Source organism: Saccostrea echinata, unplaced genomic scaffold, assembly GCF_033153115.1.
Source record: "Saccostrea echinata isolate AGI-Se365-2 ecotype Australia unplaced genomic scaffold, CSIRO_AGI_Sech_v1 ptg000003l, whole genome shotgun sequence".
NCBI classification, from domain to species: Eukaryota; Metazoa; Mollusca; class Bivalvia; order Ostreida; family Ostreidae; genus Saccostrea; species Saccostrea echinata.
The window spans coordinates 14,600,171-14,621,595 of NW_026889752.1; the positions used below are offsets into that span (position 1 = coordinate 14,600,171).

At 34.8% G+C, this 21,425-nt stretch overlaps 1 protein-coding gene across 1 annotated transcript; it reads right to left on the reverse strand.

The window, feature by feature from the left end:
• Positions 1 to 398: 398 nt before the first annotated feature.
• LOC133178918 (uncharacterized) lies at positions 399 to 1,723 on the reverse strand. The gene has a single exon (XM_061313575.1). It carries the CDS (start codon positions 1,512 to 1,514, stop codon positions 888 to 890), a length of 627 nt encoding a protein of 208 aa, XP_061169559.1. The 5' UTR covers positions 1,515 to 1,723; the 3' UTR covers positions 399 to 887.
• Positions 1,724 to 21,425: the final 19,702 nt, after the last annotated feature.

Consider the following 21,425-nt stretch of genomic DNA (forward strand, 5'->3'; position numbering starts at 1 on the left):
ACCACTGATGTGAACTTGACCTTTTTCTGTATTCCACTGCAGACCTAACCATAAACAATTTTGACTTGGAACCCAATTACATTTTTCTTCTGCAAACAAGAAGCCCAAATTTTGAAAAATGTGTATTATTGAATTACTTGCATTTGATGCCTCATCAAAAGTTCTGCCTGCAGCTATACCGTCATCTAAAAATGTAATAATCTTTATTCCTTCTGACCTTAAGCGTTTCACCGTTTCTCGAAGAACTTTAGAAAATATGTACCCTGCTGTAGAAATGCCAAAAGGTAGTACATTAAAAACAAAATAAGAAACTTTTCCATTTTCTTTCCATCAAAACCCTAAATATTGTCGATGTTCCTCGTATATTTCTAAATGATGATAAGCTGATTTTAGTCAAAAGTAAACATAAAATCTCCGACTTTAAGCATTTCCTTTGCTGTTATTGCATCCTCGTATCTAAACTTAAACTTGTGTAAATGAGGATTAATATGTCTACAATCAAGTACCAACCTTGACTTACCGTTTCTATTTTTAGCCACAGTCAAAGGATTTACAACTGTAGGTTTTTCAGACACCCGTGACACACACCCCTTTTCTACCAAATTTTTGATCTCACCTGTGACGAAATCTGGTTCATCTCTCGCTGACCTATTGTTGTTTAATTCAATAGCCATAGGGTTAGTTTTGAATGGAATTCTATAACCTGACTTTATTACATCCAAGACTGTTTTACCTGTTCCAATTTTCTCCCACTCATCGTAGTGTGATCTTAAGCGACCAACTGGAGATTTTTTATTTATTATATCATTAAAATGTGCCAAATTTGAAATAGATAAAAAATCATATAAGTTTTCACTTATCTTATTTGATTTGTCATCTTTCTTTGTTCAATCTCGACTCCAGTGCCCCTTTGCCCCGCAATCAAAACTTCTGCCGGGTTTTCCACTGCTCGTTGACTTCTCGTCAGTCTCCATGCGAGTGGCTGTTGCCGGTTTCTTTTGATAGGGTTCAAATCTACATCGCTTCCTCCCATTGAAAACTTTCCGCTCGGCCCTCATCTGTGCTCTGTACATCTTCTCCTCATCATCCGAATCGTCTGCTATCGGGTTGGCTTCGTACTCTTGAACCACTCTCCAACCGAGCTGCGACGAATCGGCTAACTTAATAACTTTTTGACGATTCTTAACCAATTCTATACCTTCAGCGATACTGCTTTTGGCTGACTCCACTCCGTCGTCGCTGTTCAAATGCTCCCTGGCCTCCTTCAGTTTGGTTAGAACTTTCGCTTCATGTTTATATTGGTTCTCATTTCCTTTTTTACGGAAAACATAATGCTCATTCAAATTTTCCTCAATTTTGCTGATTTGAGACGTGGAAAGCTGAATGTTTTGTTGGAATACTGTCAAACGACTGTCCATCATATCTTTTAGATTTTCTAACAATTCCGACTGTTGACGAGACACAGCTCGATTAACTTCTTCAGAAATTGCACTCTGTACCTGCCTGGCGTCCATGACCAAAACACGACTTGCTCGGGATAGCGTGCGCTAGAAAGTGAACTCTTACTAACCACCCGTAAATACAATCGAACACGTTTTCTCAATACCGACATTTCATTGGCTGAAACCTACATAACAATTTCACCTTAGTAACACCACACTTTCGTATTCGTTTACATGTCGTCAGGACAATTATTTTTCGCTATACTTCGTAACGCGAAAAAATGTAATCAGTTTATACATTTAGGTCTCTAATGTAGCCGTACTCTAAGTGAATAAAATTATTGGTCGTAATGCATGCCCTTCCCAATTTGATGCTTTAGATTAAATATTTTTTGAATGAATGAAGGAATAAACTAAAAACAAACAAATAAATAAACAAACAAATAAATAAATAAATAAATAAATAAATAAATTAATTAATTAATTAATTAATTAATTAATTAATTAATTAATAAATAATGAAAAAATAACAAATAAAATTCATTAATTGATGATTTTTTTTTTTTTTTTTTTTTGCTTGAAGTAATGATTTGTAAACTTTTCAGAATTACAGCATAACCCTATAAGTCACTTAACAATTGTAAACATAATGAAATGTACGAATACATTAATAATTATAACAGTTTTAATGTTTATAGCGTATTTTTGTTATTTTATCAGCAAGAAATGTACACTTCATATCAGTCAACATTATTGACCATTTCGATATTTTCTTTGTGGCAATAACATATGCGTGAAGTTTTTGCCTAATGTGGATCACGAGACCCGTATCAGTTGACTTCAGTTGTATTACTATGTGTATAAAATAATGTTCAGAAGTTTTTCAAGGAAATAATCCTGTGTACTGAACTGACAACCTCGAGCTCACATCTTAGATAAACAGCGCCTCTGGAAGTGTGTATTCTTCTTCCGTTTTGCTTCGGTGAACAATATAGGGGCCTACTGGGGCATATACTGTGGCATACCGTAGGTCACTATACGAAGCAGTAGCCATACTGGGGCCTACCGTTGGCGTACTGGGGCCTATTATAGGTAACTGTGGCATGCTGGGGATACATACAATGCCATACTGAGAATTACTGTATATGCAGAGGAGACATACCGTACCATACTGTAGATATACCGTAGATAATTGTTGAAATGCTGTAGGTTACAGAGAAAGACAGAGGATTTTCATACGGACAGGGGTTTTGAAAGCCAGTAGTATGAATGTATTATAATCAAGTACAGTGTACTTCTATCACAATAGTTGACACGTGGGGCACCTGCATGGATTTCTTATAATTAAGGTAAACATTAAAAAAAAAAAAACAAAAAAAAACATAGGATTTAAAGAAAAGAAAGTGAAGATAGTTAATAAAACGAAGAAAATTAAGTAGGTATAGTCAATCAGATTAGAAATACAGCGACTATCAGAATTTCGGGCCGTAACAAAGATCTGATTTTGATTAGATTTTAGGTGTAGGTGAATGTGTGTGTACTGAAGGGGTGAGTTAATTCGTTCAAGATTTAAATTATATCGTTCGTTAAGACGAAGGCTTAAAAAAGTGACACACTGTGTGTACAGGTACACATTAATGAATGTTCGGATTCATTCATAAATCGGCGGACATTAATTGATTTAAGTTATCTAAAGAGAATGTTATTTCCAGAGACATGTATATATTTTCTATGTTTTTATGGTTCAGATTTTTCTTTCTTGTGATTTACCGGTTTACACAGACCTGTGTTGAAACAGCTGTTCATAAACGTTGTCAATTAATATATGATCAGAGAAAACGAGTAATTTCCCGGTAATTCATTTCTTATGGGGAAAAAATTAGGTGAAAATATATAGACCGACACCTTCGTATTTACCTGTGTAATTAGAACGTATATTAGAATACATACATGTACATTTAAGTTTCAAAAGTTCCATCACTAGTGTGCGTCAGAATATGTTACAAAAATCTACAACATTAAATTTGCTGAATCATGCATTACGTATTCAACAGTACTGCTGTTCTTTCATGTGAGAGCACCTGTATACTTGTCACTTCCGTATCTACCGTAGATTGTTGTTGACATATAAATCTACTAATTTGTAACTAAAATTATTGCTTGTTAAATCTTTGATTGTTCTGACCGGTGGAATCCCACAAGTTTCAAATGAATTAATATCTGTATTTTCACACTGAGTTACATTATTACAGTTTTGGACATTTGCTAAAAAAATCGTCAGTTATATAAAGGAGAAAGGCCTCAAACTGTCCATTCTGTGAGAGAAAGAACTAATCGAGGGCCGTAGGCCCAAGATTTGTTTTTTCTCTCACAGAATGGACAGTTTGAGGCCTTTCTCCTACTTAAAACATCATTTCCTTTGTTCTGAAAATTAAATAAAAAATGTACAAAACTGGTATCAGATATGACCGGTAGCACACATACAATGACAAGTTCATTGTTTACGGAATGGACAGTCACAGGTAAGCTAGGGGTGCACGGCAATTTGTTGAATAGCCATTGTGTTTCCAGATGCAAATAACAAAAGGTCTTCGTCTAAAGAATGGACAGCTACAGGTGAAATTGGGGGGATACTAGTATTTATACAAGTATGCGATACTTCAAAATCAGTTTATAGTTTGCGTTGTAAAGGCATACACGTTTTGCTCCGATGGAGACAGTATGGCAGAATCAAAATCTTTGGAACCAAAAGATGCACAAAATCAGTGATATTTGGATCTGGAAACAGCGAAGAGTAAAACAAATATTAGCCAAACTTTCGATCTTAAAATGAATTCTCCTCGAGGGAATGATTTTTTTCCGAAATTTAAATCAAATATCAATTTGTGTCATTTATTAAATTCAAGTTTTGTGAAAATTGAGTTCTGAGTATTGATATAATGTGAATAATTCATCGATTTAAAAGAGTAAAATCGAGTGGATGCTGTTCAGACAGTGTTCTGGATTAACTTAGATCTCCGCTTTCTTTCTTTTTTTGTTATTTACATGCAAATTAAATCGTATTTAATGTATTTGTTTATGTTCCCTCTTGAACACTTTCCAAAGTTTACCTGTAACTCTCCATTTTGTTTGTTTTAACTGTCCATTCTTTTTGGAAAAACTATCCATTCTTAAAAAGAATGGACAGTTTTCCAAAAAGAATGGACACTTGCAGGTAAATTAATGGATTGTTTAGGGATTTAGCTCAACATTAAGCTATAGAATGGACAACACACACAAAAGGTTTACGTCACAATCATGATTTAAAACATAGTCTTGTAGTTTTCCAACCCTAGCATTAAAATCTCCTAATAAACAAACATAATTACTATTTTTTCATGCAATTCTTGTTCAACTTCCAAATAACAATCAGAGGATGAATATTTGCTGTATGTATACACAATCCAAAAATCAACATCTTCATTGGAATTAATTAGCAACTTACTCATTTTAAACCAAAGAACGTATTTACAATCTGTTTCTTTGACATTTATGTATTTCACATATGTGTCCTTAACTAGAAGCCCTGTCCCACCTGATTATGTTTTAGACAGTTTAGTTCTGTTTTTAAGAAAAGTAGATATCCAGGAACGTTTATTTCTTCAGAATCATCAGTCTTAGTTTCAACAAAACACAAGCCATCGAATTCTGTTATAAAGTCTTGTACTGGAGTCTTTTGTTTATTCCGCAGACATTTAAAGCGAGAAATCTGATTTCGTCACGCTTATGTTCTCCAGCGGTTTCCTATTTTTGTGGCGTTGACCCTCTACGAAATCTTTTGATCGGTCACTCCTGCGTCGGCTGTGGTTCGGGCACCCGCGGTGAGCCTCGTTGGTAGTATGATCGCCTTGGTTTGGGTTCGATCCTCCTTCGGCCCCGAGCGTTTCCTCTGTTTTTTTTTGGGGGGGGGGGACGTAAAGTCTGTCACCGATGTATAATTCATCGCCAACGAGTTTGACACGGCTGTCATATTTCCTCGCCAATCGGACAACAGGTTATAGTTTTTTGCGTTTTTCCTCAATTTCTGGTGGAAATTGTTCGTTCACCCATATGTGTGTGTCTTTGATTTTCCGAGGTGCCCGTTGTCGAACAAATTCTCTATCTTTAACAGGTCGAGGAATCTACCTTGTATGGATATTGTTGTGGTTGCGCAAGGCAGTGTTTACCGCGAACAATGGTCCAATCCAATGAATGAACAAAAAAGCGTGCTGGTCTATTACATGTTTACATTTTAATTCAAACACATGGTTCAGGCAAATTTACGACACGATTTCAAATGACTGCGGGAAAGTCAACAAATAACTATCTTCTACTTTTTTGTTAAAAATAGGAAGATTAGGTATTAATTAAGATTTCCCATGCTCACATTGACAAACAAAACCAATTTTCCGTGTTAAATAGTACGTTGAAATACCGCTCACAAAGTCTTTACAAGTAACAAGAATCTACATGTAGTTTTTATAATTTGATATTTGTACATTTGCCATGCTGTTGGTGTTATACGTCGTAATTTTGTTATTTGTTGATTAGAAATTAATGGTTAATGCATTTAATAACGTAAGTTTATTGCTGTACGACGTGTACCTTGGTCAGTAGCTAATACAATAGTAAACTGTAAATGGCTATCGAAGGTCATTTATACAAGACATCACGTGAGTACACCATAGAGTAGAATGTTTTGGACGATGGAATACACGTAAAAATTATATTCACTGACATTAAAGCACACAAATGACATACAATGGAGTGGAGAATACCCAAATTTTACCATTGTAAAACAATTGTTTGTAAATATGAGCATGGAATTAGTAGATAATGATGTACATATTGTATTATCATACGAGGTCACGTGATTATACAAGATGGACTCACGGATTTTCGCTCTTTGTGGTTAACTGGATAGTCTGTGAAATTTCTACAGATGATGGTCTATTTGTTGGTCAAATATCTTCTTATTGTGGGTATAACGTATATAATAATGCGAAGAAACAAAAGGAAGAAGAACAAGATCAGTAGTGGCAGTGATTCGCAACAAGATCCAAAACATGACCAAATCGGGAGTTGTAATCACCAGGACACGGATTCGGTTCCTGTGAGTGAGTTAATTGGTCATTCAAACTCTATACTATATGAAGGTATCAATCAATTAAATACTAGTGTAAATAGTGTAAGTAGTGACGATTATAGTGTCTTTTCTGAATACGAATCTCAAATTACGAACCCAAAATCTCAGCTAGAAATTGAGTTTGAACAAAGATGACCATGAACACCAAAAATAAGTCATTTACTAATGTTTCGGAAGTAATTAAGCAATGACCTCTCAATCACAGATAAAATAGATAAAGTATTGGGTGTTGTGTGTGATCTAAAAAGCAGTCAGGATAGTATGAACAGAATGTTCGAGTCAAAACTTGATAAACTGAAATCAGACTTAATTCAAAACGTATAAAGCAAAATTCGAGCCTTGCGTGCCGTGCTGTCCATTGACATAGCTAAAGAAACCAAACGCACTGATGAAATTGTAAACACGATTCACTCAATTCAGAGTCGATTAAACAACTTAGAGGAACAAAGCCAAAACCCTCCACCTGGAGATTTAAATGATCATAATGATTTCACAGATCAGTTAGAAAACTACGACGTAACAATCACAGCCAGTGGCATTTCTTTCTCCGAAAATGAAAACCTTACGGAAAAAGTCGTAAGTTTGATCTCTGCTCTAGGGGACAATGTCTCAGAATTGGTTCAAATAAACATTTGTTGTACGTTTACCTACAAAGTTTAAAAATAAACGTTGCCTAGTAAAAGAAAGAGAAGATAGAGGTCTTGAGAAATAAAATGAAACTGAATAAAACGGTGGAAATTATAAATCAGTATTCATCAAAAGCAACAAATCGAGAATTGAACGTCTCATTGAAAGTAATGCACGGGCAATACTCAATAACTTGCCGGAAGCGCAGGGTAAATCATTCCGTGTGAATGCAAACGGACGCATCACACGTCGTCATCCCCCAAGCCAACCAATTGACCTTGAAAATAATGAAGCATAGCAATCAAAGCAGTTCGTTGATACTATTAAAATCTGTCGTATTAATATTTGTGGATGGACTAAGGAAAATGAAAAGTTAAGACCACAAAGTACACGGGCAACTTACTGTGACATAGTATCGGTCCGTGAAACTCATCTATCAGGGAAAGAAGAAATATATATCCAAGGATACACATGGTTTGGTTTTAATCGAACTGAAATTCACAAAAATGCTCCCAAAGCTTCTGGAGGAGTAGGTGTTCTTATAAAAAATGACATTCTACAACTTTTTGCTGTTACAGTGGTGGATAGATCATTTGATGGCATCTTGGGAATCAAATTTGCAAGCCAAAAACAAATTTGCAAGCCAAAGATTTTCAGTTTCATTATTTTGTTCTCTTGTTATCTACCACCTGAAAACTCAAGTAGAGGAAGAGATTCGCTGAGCTAATAGAATAAGAGAATTATGCTAGAACATTTATTGTATAATACAAAAAGTACTTTCATAGTTTTAATGATCAGGAAGACTTAGAAATAATAGATGAATAAAAATGAGACAAAAATAGCTAATCTTTTAAAATATTCTTCAAAGACCAAGAGAGGCCAATGTGAGAGGTAATAATATGGGGTTGAAAAATAGATATTTTGTTAATAGTCTGCATGGTAATAGTGATAAATGGGGGACAGATAGAAACTAGACCAATTATTTTGTTGATCCTAATCATACTATTTTTCTTGTTTTTGGACAACAAAACTTCATTTATCAGTGTATGGATCTATTAAATTGTTGTACTCAGGTGACCTTTTAGGCCCTTGAGCATCTTGTGTATGAGAAGCGCCGTACTGTGTCTTTAAATGAATAAAATTTAAACCAAAATAACACACAGCATTAATGACTATGATGGTGATTATTTATATACAGTAAAACTTGTTGAATCCGGATGTTGTGCATTTCGGCATAGTGATGGTGTTTTTCTTGTTGATTGTAACTCGCGCATCAGTTCATTATTGGACACTCTACAAGACTGCGATGAACTCCCAGCAAGAATACCACTGTTCTCTGTCGTAAAGCAACATGGACATGAATTCATTGAATTACTGAACGAATCAAAAATGTGTGTTCTCAACGGTCGATTCCCGAAAAACGACAATTTTACATCGATCTCTAAAAAGGTAAAGCTGTTGTAGACTACATATGTGTAACACAGGATACTTTCAAGTTCATAAAACAATATCAAGTTGAACCGTTCAAGTCATAGTTGATAATTATATGCTGCACGACTTGATCGGAGAGAAATCAAAACTACCAGACCATGCAGCTATTATGTGTGAAATCAATGTGAGGCAACACATCTTACAATGCGAACAATGAAGAGGTCTAACGGTCAATCTCGATACAGGTTTGACCGCATTCCAACAGACTTTTTTTAAGTGAACAGAGAAGATCTGCTCTACTAGAGATAATTGGGAATACAGAGCAATGCAGAAGAAGTCAAGAAAATGTAGATTATATTTATAACGACCTATGTACATTAATTTTAATGGAAATTCCAAAAGTTACAAGTAAAAGTACAAGTAAGCGTTTTAAAAAAAAACAGAAACCATACTGAAATACAGAATTGATGGAACTCTGGAATATTATGCTGGAGAAAGAATTTATTAAATGCAAGGGTAAAAGGAACGTAAAGTCAGCTTTACAACAAGAATATTTCCTAGCCAGAAATACGTTTGACAGAACACTGAGACGCACTGAGAGCACTTATAAAAAAGCTAAACGTATTGAAATTGACAAACTTTCAACAAATAACCCTAATATGTTTTGGGAAACGATTCGGAAACTATGGCCTAGGAAGGATAAACCTTCCTATAGAAGATATCGACGATAACGGAAGTACCTTACCAACGAACAGGACGAAATCACACATTTGCTGAACTTTACCATCACAATTTTCGATCTTTGGACCACTGTGAACAATTTTAATGTCATTTTATCCCAGAAAACTTGCAAAGTTTATAGTAAGAGTCTATTCAAAGAGACATAAACATTTGTATATTTGAAAATCACGTGATGTATATCTGATAGTATTTCTTAAAGGTGATATAAAGGTCCATCGGGCCGGGTGTTTCTATATTGTGGTATAATTGTAATTGATTATCTATTTTGTATAACACATGTCACTATAATAAAAAAAAACACTACTACTACTGTATTAAGTGTGTAAAATGCTTGAAAAAACGAAACGTCCTTCCGAGAGCGATTAGAAAAACTGGCCTTTTCTAAACGTAGTATTTTAGATCACCTCGACGAAGTAGAGATGAGCTTATGCTATACCCCCGGCGTCGGCGTCCGGGTTAAAGTTTTTGGAGCAGGTCCATTCCCAAGTAACTATAAGCCCTACCTGGACCAAACTTGCATGTATGATGCATCTAGGGATGGACACTACAACACTTGCTTCGGATGCTGGATCTGACCTAGAATTTCCAGATGAGCGACAAGGTTAAAGTTTTTGGAGCGAGTCCATTCCGAGTAACTATAAGCCCTACCTGGACCAAACTTGCATGTATGATGCATCTAGGGATGGACACTACCACACTTGTTTCGAATGCTGGATCTGACCTAGAATTTCCAGATGAGTGACCAGGTAAAAGTTTTTGGAGCAGGTCCATTCCCAAGTAACCGTAAGCCCTACCTTGACCAAACTTGCATGGATGATGCATCATCCAGGGGTGGACACTGCGCTTCGGATGCTGGAACTGAGCTAGATTTTCGACATGTGAGACCAGGTTTAGATTTTGGAGCAGTCCCGTTCCCAGGGAACTATAAACCCTACCTGTACCAAACTTTCATGGATGATGCATCTAGGGATGTACACTAACCTGTTTTGGATGCTGGATCTGACCTAGATTTTCCACATGGGTGAATTTTAGCCGTTTTTAACCAAATAAGCATGGATGATGTATCTAGGGATGGACACTTCCAGACCTGCTTTGGATTCTGAATCTGACCTATATTTTATTAATTGAAGTCGTTGATAGAAGTGCTAATAATTTTTATAAACGAACAATCACTACTTACAAAAATAATTCGAAACATTATAAAAATACGTTTTAAAGTTAAACCTGTTGACTGTACAGAGGGCTAAACAATTTAAGAAAATCCCTCTGTGAAATGAAAATCTAAAACAACTGATACTAAATACTAAATAAATCTAAACTATACACATCTTACGGCGGACAGTCTCTAAGTTCTAAGTCATACACAGAGAAAATTCGAAAACAATCATTATCCGCGATGCACGCATCTTTTGACTTTGAATCAATAAAGAACTAAAATTACAAATAAAATGAGTTAAAAATATTTAAATCTACAAGTAATCTTGACAATCAAAAGCTTATTTACTTACAATTTTAACTCTAAAATCATTTTACTTTTTAATAAAAGACAATAGGGTGCGTTTCTCTTTAGGTAAGGTTATCTTATTTTATTTACGTTCTCAAATTTATCTATTGAAAGTATATAAATGTCATACCAGTTATTTAAATGTATACGTATACGTATTTGGGTAGGAAAAATAAAAGATTGGGCTGAGGGACCTACCTCTTCTCCGCGTTTAAGATGAGGGTAGATCAATTCATCAGTTTTTTTTTTTTAAGAAATATAACAAAATAATTTTACTAAAACAAAGTCCAGAATTTTTGTTTTATACATATGTTTTTCAAAGTGCGTTAAGTGTCTCCATAGTAAACAATGGTAAACACTTCATGAACTTTCAAACAAATTCAAAGTGCCTTGATTTTATCCCAATTTCAATGCACTTTGAAAAAAATTTAATGTGCGTAATTTTTTAAAGTACATTGCCACATAAATGTATGTCAAAATGAGTAAAATTGAACCAGCGGCTTCAAATATTTTTGCGATTAAAAATCAATTCAATGTAAAAATAATTAGAAGAATCATTAAATGATATCACAATATTTGACTTTTAGGCCATACCAATATGCAATATAGTTCGTCGGATTCGCCGCTTCTATTTGTAACAAATCCAAATTATAATATTATCAAAAAATATGCCCGCCCGCACATCCAAAAATATGCGAGTACATTTTTTTTCGACTTTTTACACCAAACGCACAAAAGACTTAAGAACACGTGGTTGAGGAATGACAGAAGCGCGGGATTGGTTCGTACTTCGTAACTCATGCTGTGTTACAATGTGTGAAGTGTTTGACGATGCCTGCCTACTCTTTATATGTACGATACGTCAATAGTTAAAAACAGTGGATCTGACTTTTTTTCCTCATAGTGCAATCGAACTAGCTAGAAGCCGAGGAAACTTTTGAAGCGCTGTTCGATGTTACTTTAAAGAGACCATCGAAAAATCCACGAAAGGTTTGGTAAACATTGATGATGTTTGCTCTATCAAAATAAAAAAAATTCTAAGAGCGATGGAATTGACATTTTAAGACCGGACATGTCCCTAGGAATTAGCACACAACTGAACAGAACGTTTGTAGAAATGAAACTAAATTGCAATATGTAACACGTACATCATTCAAAACATGACAAACAGAAAGTAGACGCGTTTTCACGTTTTATGAATGCTTCCAAAAATTATTCTCTCCCTGGATAAATTACAGGCAAACGAGACCACGGAATTTATTTAATGATTTGATAGAATGGGGACAAATTGGAGAGGAAATTCTTCAAAAAGACCTTATTTAATATTACAGTAGCAAAACTATACTTGTTATGAAAATAATGTCTTTGAAACCTGAAACTTTTTTATTCATTCAAACAATATATCAAAAAGTTAAAAATCATAAGTTCATATGGTATACAAATGATATCTAATAAATTTAAGTCTTTATTTTTTAAGCGCTCGCTCTTTGAAATCATGCTTTATTCATTAAAACAAATTTATATTACTTGTATTCGCTCGCCTCATAATTTTTAACTTCAAAATGAAAAATAATATTTGTAAAATAATTTCGACCTCTCGCCTCACTTTTTATTTTTGAAAATCCGAAGAACAATTTTACAAATTGGTGTGGTCTTACCTGTTAATGCGACCTTGCCCTTTATTGAACATACAGAATGGATACTCTTAATAAATATTTCCCAATTTCAGGTTTCTACTATTAATGGATCTAAAGTTACTTTGCATTTATAAATAGACAGTCATATCGCATGTAGATGACCTATACACAGTATAGAATTAGGCTCCCGAATGACAAATATACAGAATGTCTCTAATTTTTAACAAAATATGACGAAAACGTGTCACAGCTTCTTATTTTCTTACGAAGGTCATTATTTTTTAACATTACTGTAACATTATTCTTTTTACTGTGAACTTCAAAAGAAATGAGTTCAAACATATTTCATGGGTGTTTTGTACTAACTGTAAAACATACAAAATCGGGGTGTAGACATCGAGTACTGTACACCATTTGAATGCCTGGATAAATCGCACTACTATCACCCCTACTAATGTGTCCGCAAACTTTTATTTTTCGGTATTCTGCAAATTATAATAACCGAGGAGTTCGCATTAGCCCTGGCGAGATTTTATGAGAATAGTGAGACTGTTAATGGATAGGGTGAGTTAACCATGCATCGGACACAGAAACCGATATTAATACAGTAGGCAATCATAATCGTAGCATTCGCTTCCTAAAACTGACAGAAACCCATTTTTCTCTATAAACAACGTGAGATCGAAAACTTTTCCTGATATAACTCTCACTCTCGGACGTATAAAGGAAAAGCATATGATTTGAGGTTAGGGTTAGGGTTGGGTCATTAAGATTAGTGTACGGGTTATTAAAGTCCGGATAAGAAAAATAAAGAATAGATTGAAGATATAATGACCATAGATAAGGGTTGGGGTTAACCCTAATAATAACCCTGATTCTAACCCTAAAACTGACCTTAATTAAAATTCTAACCCTTACACTAACCCTAAAACTAACCTACACCTATACCTACCCTTAACAGTTATTATACCCTAATGATAACCCTAACCCTTACCCTAACACTAACCCTAACCCTAACCCTAAACCTCACCCCAACCCTAACCCTAACTCTAAACCCTAATCCATCCCTTATTTCTTACTGTAGCCATTAGCACTAACCCTTCACTAATTCAAGTCTACGTCTTACCGAAAATTATTCACATTACCCTTACCCTAATTCTACCAGTAACATGAACCTAACGAAATTCCACATTATAAATATTTCTTTCATGTGATTATTTTTTTCTTATCCCATCCCCAACTCCAACTTCTCTTTGCACTTTGGAAATTGCATTGAAATTACGAGAACAGATTAGGTTGTTTTGAGAAAGTTGTTTGTTATCTCCATATAGCTCATGTTCTTAAATATATAAAGGGGAAAAAACGCATGAGAAGATAATATGCGAAATATGTTGTCAGAGAGTAACTTGAAAGGTTTCCAAAGAACCGAGACGGTGACGTTGGCGCGAAACAACGTCACATCAAGATAGGGCTTTTCGTCATAATCGTTATTGCTCGTTGTATTACCACTGAAACCGATAGTAATACAGTAGGCAATCATAATTGTAGCATTTCCTTCCTATACCTGACAGAAACCTATTTGCTCTTTTGCAACGTGAGATCGAAAACTTTTCTTGGTATTACTCCCACTCTCAGACGTATAAAGGAAAAGCATATAATTTGAGGTTAGGGTTGGGTCATTAAGGTTAGATTACCATAATGACCATTTAGGTATGGGTTGGGGTTAATCCTAACCCTTAACCTACCCTTAAGAGTTATTATACAATAACCCTAACCCTAACCTTAACCCTAACCCTAACCCTAACCGAAACCCTAACCCTAAATCTAACCCTAATCCATCCCTTATTTCTTACTGTATCCCTTAACCCTAACCCTTCACTAATTCAAGGCTACCTCTTATCGAAAATTATTCACATTACCCTTAGCCTAATTCTACCCTTAACATGAACCTAACGAAATTCAACAATAAAAATATTTCCTTCATTTGACTATTTTTTTCTTATCCCATCCTCAACTCTAACTTTTCTTTATTTCTTGTTTGAAAATTTTTTATATGCACTTTGCAAATTACATTGATATTTTGAGAACGTTTTAGCTTGGTTTGAGAAAGATGTTTGTTATCTTCATATATTTCATGTACTTATATAATTGAAAGGGATAAAATCGAATGAAAACATAGTATGCAAAATATTTTTGACTGTGAAACCGAAAATTATGAAAAATGCCTGTCTCGGTTACTGTGTATCGATCGGTGTTAAAAACTTCTCAACCGTTATGTGGTTAACACCTGCATATTGATTATGACAGTACTGTGAACACATTTTGTAGTACCTTGTGATCGTTTTTGCATATTTGTAATCAGTATGAATTTCTTGCAATCGTGGTACGGCTGACAGAAGTTTCAATGAGTCAATGAATTGCAAAAGGAAATAAAATGGCAAAGGTTTGCAAAGAACCGAGACGTTGACGGTGACGTTGGCGCGAACCAACGTCACATCAAGATAGGGTTTTCGTCATAATCGTTTTTACTCGCTGCAATCATAATCGTAGCATTCGCTTCCTAAAACTGACCGAAACCCATTTGCTCTATAAACAACCTGAGATCGAAAACTTTTCCTGATATAACTCTCACTCTCGGACGTATAAAGGAAAAGCATATGATTTGAGGTTAGGGTTAGGGTTGGGTCATCAAGATAAGTGTACAGGTTATTAGAGTCCGGATAAGAAAAATAAAGAATAGATTGAAGATATAATGACCATAGATAAGTATGGAAAGCCGTAGGGTACCCCCACATTATTATTATTTTTTTACCAAAAATAATTATGTCTTCCAAAAATAAAAATCTTGCTTTTTTGATAACATTATTATTTTTCCTGCAACAATTATAATCTTGTCTGTCAAACGTGTACACATTATTTTTTATTTTGTCCTAAAATTATAATTATTCACACTTCACAATTATAATCTTGCCAGTCAAAGTGGACACATTATAATGTTTCGCCTCCAAATTATAATCTTGTCAGTCGATGTCTACACACATATTTTTATTTCGCCTCAAAATTATAATAATTATTCTTTCTTAATAATTATAATCTTGTCTGTCCATGTGTTCACATTATTTTCATTTCGCCTCAAAATTATAACAATTATATTCCACATCGATCATACAATAATTATAATGTTCAACAATAATAATCTCGACCAGAAAAGATGCAACATTATTACATGTATTTAGACGCTTGACAAAATCAAACGTTTGTATGATTCTGATGCACAGCACAATTATAATCGTTCACCAATTTTGAGAAGGTAAGATTATTATTTGGACGCTTGACAAAGGAAACGTTTGTCTGCCGAAGATAATCACGTGACTCAAGGTCATGTGTTTATATTGATCAACAGTGCGGTAGTGCCAGTGAAAGTCAGGCGGTATGCCGGTAAGTAAAGATGATTTTGTGATATTAATGTACAAGTAAGTGATTTACGTTCATTCGATAAAGGAAATGTCTCAGAAATCAGCTGTCAGCATATTGTAATTGAACTAGGGCTACCGAAGAAACTAGTTCGAATTATCTCTGTATAGGGGATGGAGATTGCATGGTGATTTTATGTTCCATATGTAGATAAAGTGGCGATAAAATTATATGATATTATCTTTACTAACAGATATATCTTTACTATCAGTATATGCTCGTATTTTACAGTTTTAGCTTGAATTTTCTCTGCAGTAAATCATTTACATTGAGTCTTACTGTCAGTTGAAAGTCTGACTATTGATGACTTGTCTTGATTTGCTGATTTTATGTAGTTATCTATGATTGTACCAAAACATTTCTCTTAATATGGCACCAAACACCTATGTTTGTGTCTTTGTTGTTTGTTGTTTATAGTCCCTCTCGAGAATTTTTCACTCATATGGAGCTATATTCGGCACTCAGGGTCATTGAGCAGTGAGGGATCTTTTTCGTGCCAGCACCTACTGCAACACAGGTTTATATGGTCTATTCCGAAAGACCAGTCTCCACCTCCCGCAATGGGATTCGAACCCTCAACGTATGGATCAACTCCTTACTCCGCGACTCTAAAGCTAATGCTTTAACCACTGCGCCACGCAGGCGACCCTATGTTTGTTAACATAGCCTATGTTTGTTAACATGAGCAAGAGCTATGTTATTGTTAATTTTTACATTTTATCCGGTGTGTTCAATTGACTACCAGTTAACTGCCACAAATCACTAAAAACAATCAGGCAACACTCGTGTGTTGGATTTGGTTTTAGCTCACCTGAGCCAAAGTCTCAAGTGAGCTTTTCTGATCACATTTTGTCCGTCTGTAAACTTTTCACATTTTCGACTTCTTTTCAAGAACTACTGGGCCAATTTCAACCAAACTTGCCATAAAGTATCCGTGGGTAAAGGGGAATCAAGTTTGTTCAAATGAAGGGCCATGCCTTTTTCTAAAGGGAGGTAATTACAAATTAGTGAAAAATTAATGGCATCTTTTAAAAATCTTCTCAAAAACCACTGGGCCAGGAAAGATGAAACCTGTGTGGAAAGACCTTCAGATAGTGTAGATTCAAATTTGTTTAAATCATGACCCCAGGGGTTAGGGTGGGACAACAATGGATGATCAAAGTTTTACAAAAGAATACACAGGAAAAAACTTTAAAAAATTTTCTTCTCAAGATCAGCAAAGCAATGATTGGTGATATTTATATGGAAGCATCCTTAGGTAGTATAGATTCAGATTTGTTCAAATCATGACTCCTGGGGGTAGAGTGGGGCCTCAAGGAAAGTACCCACTTATAGGGGAAAAAATCTATAAAAATCTTCTAAAGCCATGATTAGTGAAAGGAATATGAAAGCATCCTCAGGTAGTGTAGTTTCAAATTTGTTCCAATCATGCCAAAGACACTGCTCAATGACCTTTTGAACAAAAAAAAAATCACTTCTGTTTTTCCAGCCACTGCCATTTAAAGAGTCAATTGACAAATTCTTAAATATGAGAAATTCTACATTTTTTGTTCAATCATCAGTCACTATGAGAAAAAGAAATTATGCTATAGTTTTTGAATTATTTGCACATTTAATTTTAGGAGCATTTTTTAATTTTTAGAGGCAGGTTTTAAAGAAAGAAATCAGTGTTGTAAAGAAAGAAAAAGATTTTCCACTCAAAGAATTATGGATGACACAGAGGTAAAAAGGACAATAATGGTTAGAAAGAATTAAGAAATTACAGTTGAACGTCGTTATCTCAAACACTGATATCTTGTATAACATGGATATGTCGAAGTAATTTGCATGTCCCAACCACTTATTCTTTAAGTATTTTACCCTCGAGATCTCGAATCCTCGGATATCTCGAAGTTTTTTCTCGGTCCCTTCGAGTTCGACATAACGAGGTTTGACTGTATTTATTTATTACATTGGCAGATGTACCCAGGGGGGGGGGGGGTAAGAAAATGTAATGGGTACTTACAAATTTTTACATTGAGTTTTGTTTTTAATTTATTCTGCAGAAAATATAAATTTTAGGATGTACATAATCTAGTAGGTGCTATATTTAGATTAACACTCTTTTGATATGTTTTAATAAAACAGACATCTACTTAGTAATTAATTATTTACAATTTAGCTCACCTGAGTCTAAGGCTCAAGTGAATTTTTCTGATCAAAGAGTGTCTGGCATCTGTCTGTCATGTATAAATGTTGTGTGTCATCTCTAAATTTTTAACTTTTCAGATTTTTTGTCCAGAAATCAACCCAATTTATCACAAGGCAGTATTGGGTGGAGAGGATTTAATTTCATTCAAATGAAGGGCCAAGGGGGAGATAATTAAGAAAAAGTTAAAGTTTGGTGGTGTCATTTGAAAATCTTCTATTCAAGAACCACTGGGCAGAAAAGTTGAAACTTATGTGAAAGTTCCCTGACATAGTGTAGTTTCATGTTCAATTAACACCCCCTTTGAGAGGATGGAGCCAAAATATGGGATTAAATATACTACTAACTAGAAGTTTGTCCATAGGACATGAATCCCCACCCAGAGTATATTATTAATGCAACATGAAAATTTGTGTATGAAGTTTGATAATGATATCTTTAATAGTTTTTTGTTTGTTTGTTTGTTTTTTGTAAAACTTAGTTTTATAAACGTATACAATAAAAGTAAAGAAAAGGTCATTGTCCGGGACAGTCAACGTAAAAAAAAAAATGAACAAAGTTGATGAATTCTCAACAAATTATGTATCAGAGCTTACATAAAAGTATCTTGAATAGTTTTGTTGAAAGCGAGTTATGTGCTTATGTAAGAAAAAAAGTGATATCAAGGTCAAAGGGAAAGTCATGGTCAACAATTGTTGTTGCAGTTCAAAAACACTCTTCAAAATGTTTCAGTGTATAAAGTTTGATGAAAATATCATGATTATTTCTTTAAAACTGAGCTTAACACAAATTTGAAAAAAAAGTCAAGATTAAAAATGTTCATGCAACTGAATAGCTCTTATCAATATGTATAAGCATATGAAGATTAATCAAAATCTTTTGAATAGTTTCTTTGAAACTGAGCTACTCACTTATTAAATGAAAGTGAGGTCAAGGTCAAAGGAAAGGTCAAGTAAAATAATGATTATGACATTGAATAGATCCCATCAATATGTATCAGCACATATATAAGGTTTCGAAAAAATATCTTAAATACCTCTGGAAACTGAACTAAAGAAAAATTTAAGAAAAGTGAGGTCAAGGTCAAAAAATGTTCATGCTGTTGAGTAGCTCTCATTAATAATTTATATGTATCAGCATATGAAGTTCAAAGTGTGATGGAAGGACAGCAGGACATGTTATTGGGGTTAAAATCAATATAATTATAAACAGTTAGGCTAAGATGAGGTCACAATATTGGGTCATTTTTCATTGGGAAAAAAGGGACATTTTAAAAAAATTCTTCAGAACCAGAACACTACATGTGTAGGACCAAGGTAACTAAGGTAAGCACTGTGGCCCATTGGCCTCTTGTAATGTGTTATTTAATTCATCAACAATCAGGTGAAATATTAATTTTGCTATATTTCAGTACTTCCTGTTGATGACGTCATAACCAACTTTGAATAAGTTTTGTTTCAAAGAAAAGGATCTGAAGAAGGAGAAAGATCTGTTTAGATTCAGATGGATTAATAGACTGTCAGACCTTTTGCCATCACTTAATTCTGTACTATTAGTTCTGTAACAATGAGCCTATAAGCTTTTGACTTAATGGTTTATCTAATTTGAGAGAGTAGAGTGCATGATATCAGTCTTTAAGCATTTCAAGATTAACAATACAGAATATGTGCAGATGTAATAGCAGATAAAAATCCCACACAGACAGGACACTGATATAAAGTTAATGGAATTTAGAGATATTTCATTTCTCTCTTGTGTGGATTGATTTAAGAAAAAAAAAGTTTATGCCAGAAAAATATAATAAATTAATTACTCGAGTCTTGTTTTGTGCTTATATTTTTAGGTCACCTAAGTCAATCAGGTGTCCTATTGTTATCTGTTTTCGTCCGTCGCCTTGTGGTGTGCATCGTGTATTGTGTGTTAACATTTGAACAATTTTAGCTTCTTCTCTGAAACCGCTTAACCAATTTCAACCAAATTTCGCATATAGCATCTATGGGTGAAGGAGGAAAAAAAAATGTGAATTTCATGGTCCCTGTCCCCATGGGGCCTGAGGGGTGGGGCTAAAACCACCAAAATTAATGCAATCTTTAAAAATATTCTTTACTCCTGGACATCAAGCAGTCAAACTGTTGGCACGATTGTAATAAGCACTGAGATCTCTACCGAAATTGTGAAATTCATGGCCCCAGGGGCAGGGGTTCTGGTGCTAGAGTGGGGCTGTGTAGAACATATAGTGAAAGTGCATTATTTCTTTGAAAAATCTTCATCTCTGCTCCTGGGTATTAAATAAACTAACTTAGTTCATAGTTATGATGAGCACGAGTGCCCTTTTCAAAATTTTGAATTTCATGGCCCCTGGGTCAGGTGTTAGGGTGGGGCTCTATTGATTATATAGTAAAATTGCATTAATTCTTTGAAAATCTTCTTCTCTATTCCTGGATATTAAATAAACTAAGTACATAGTTATGATGAGCATGGCTGCCTCCTCAGAAATTATGAATGTCATGGCCCCTGGGTCAGGGGTTCTGGTGTTAGGGTGGGGCTGTATTGATTATATAGGGAAAAGGCATAAATTCTTTCAAAATATTCTCTGCTCCTGGATATTTTTCAAACAAAGGAAGTGCATGGTTATGATAAGGAAGAATGCCTCTTCCAAAATTGTGAAATTCATGGCCCCTGGGTCAGGGGTTCTGGAAGTGCATGGTTATGATAAGGAAGAATGCCTCTTCCAAAATTGTGAAATTCATGGCCCCTGGGTCAGGGGTTCTGGTGATGGGGGGGGGGGCTCTATTGATTATAAAGTAAAACGCATAATTTCTTTCAAAATATTTTTACTACTACTGGTTATAAAGTAAAGAAACAAGTGTATAGTCATGATGAGCAAGGGTGCTTCTTCCAGAATTGTGAGTTCATGGCCAATGGGTCAGATGTTCTGGTGTAAGAATGGGGCTTTAGTTATTTAATAATATAGTGAAAATGCATTTCTTTGAAAATCTTCTATGCTTCTGGGGATGGTCAAGGCAAACAGAGTAAGAATTTCTAATAAATTTCTGATAAATGGGGGGGGGGGGGGGGGCAGATAGATACTAGACCAATTATTTTGTTGATGCTAATCATACTATTTTTCTTGCTTTTGGGCAACAAAGCTTCATTTATCAGTTTATGGATCCTCTAAATTGTCCTATTGTGCTCAGGTGATCGTTAAGGCCCTTGG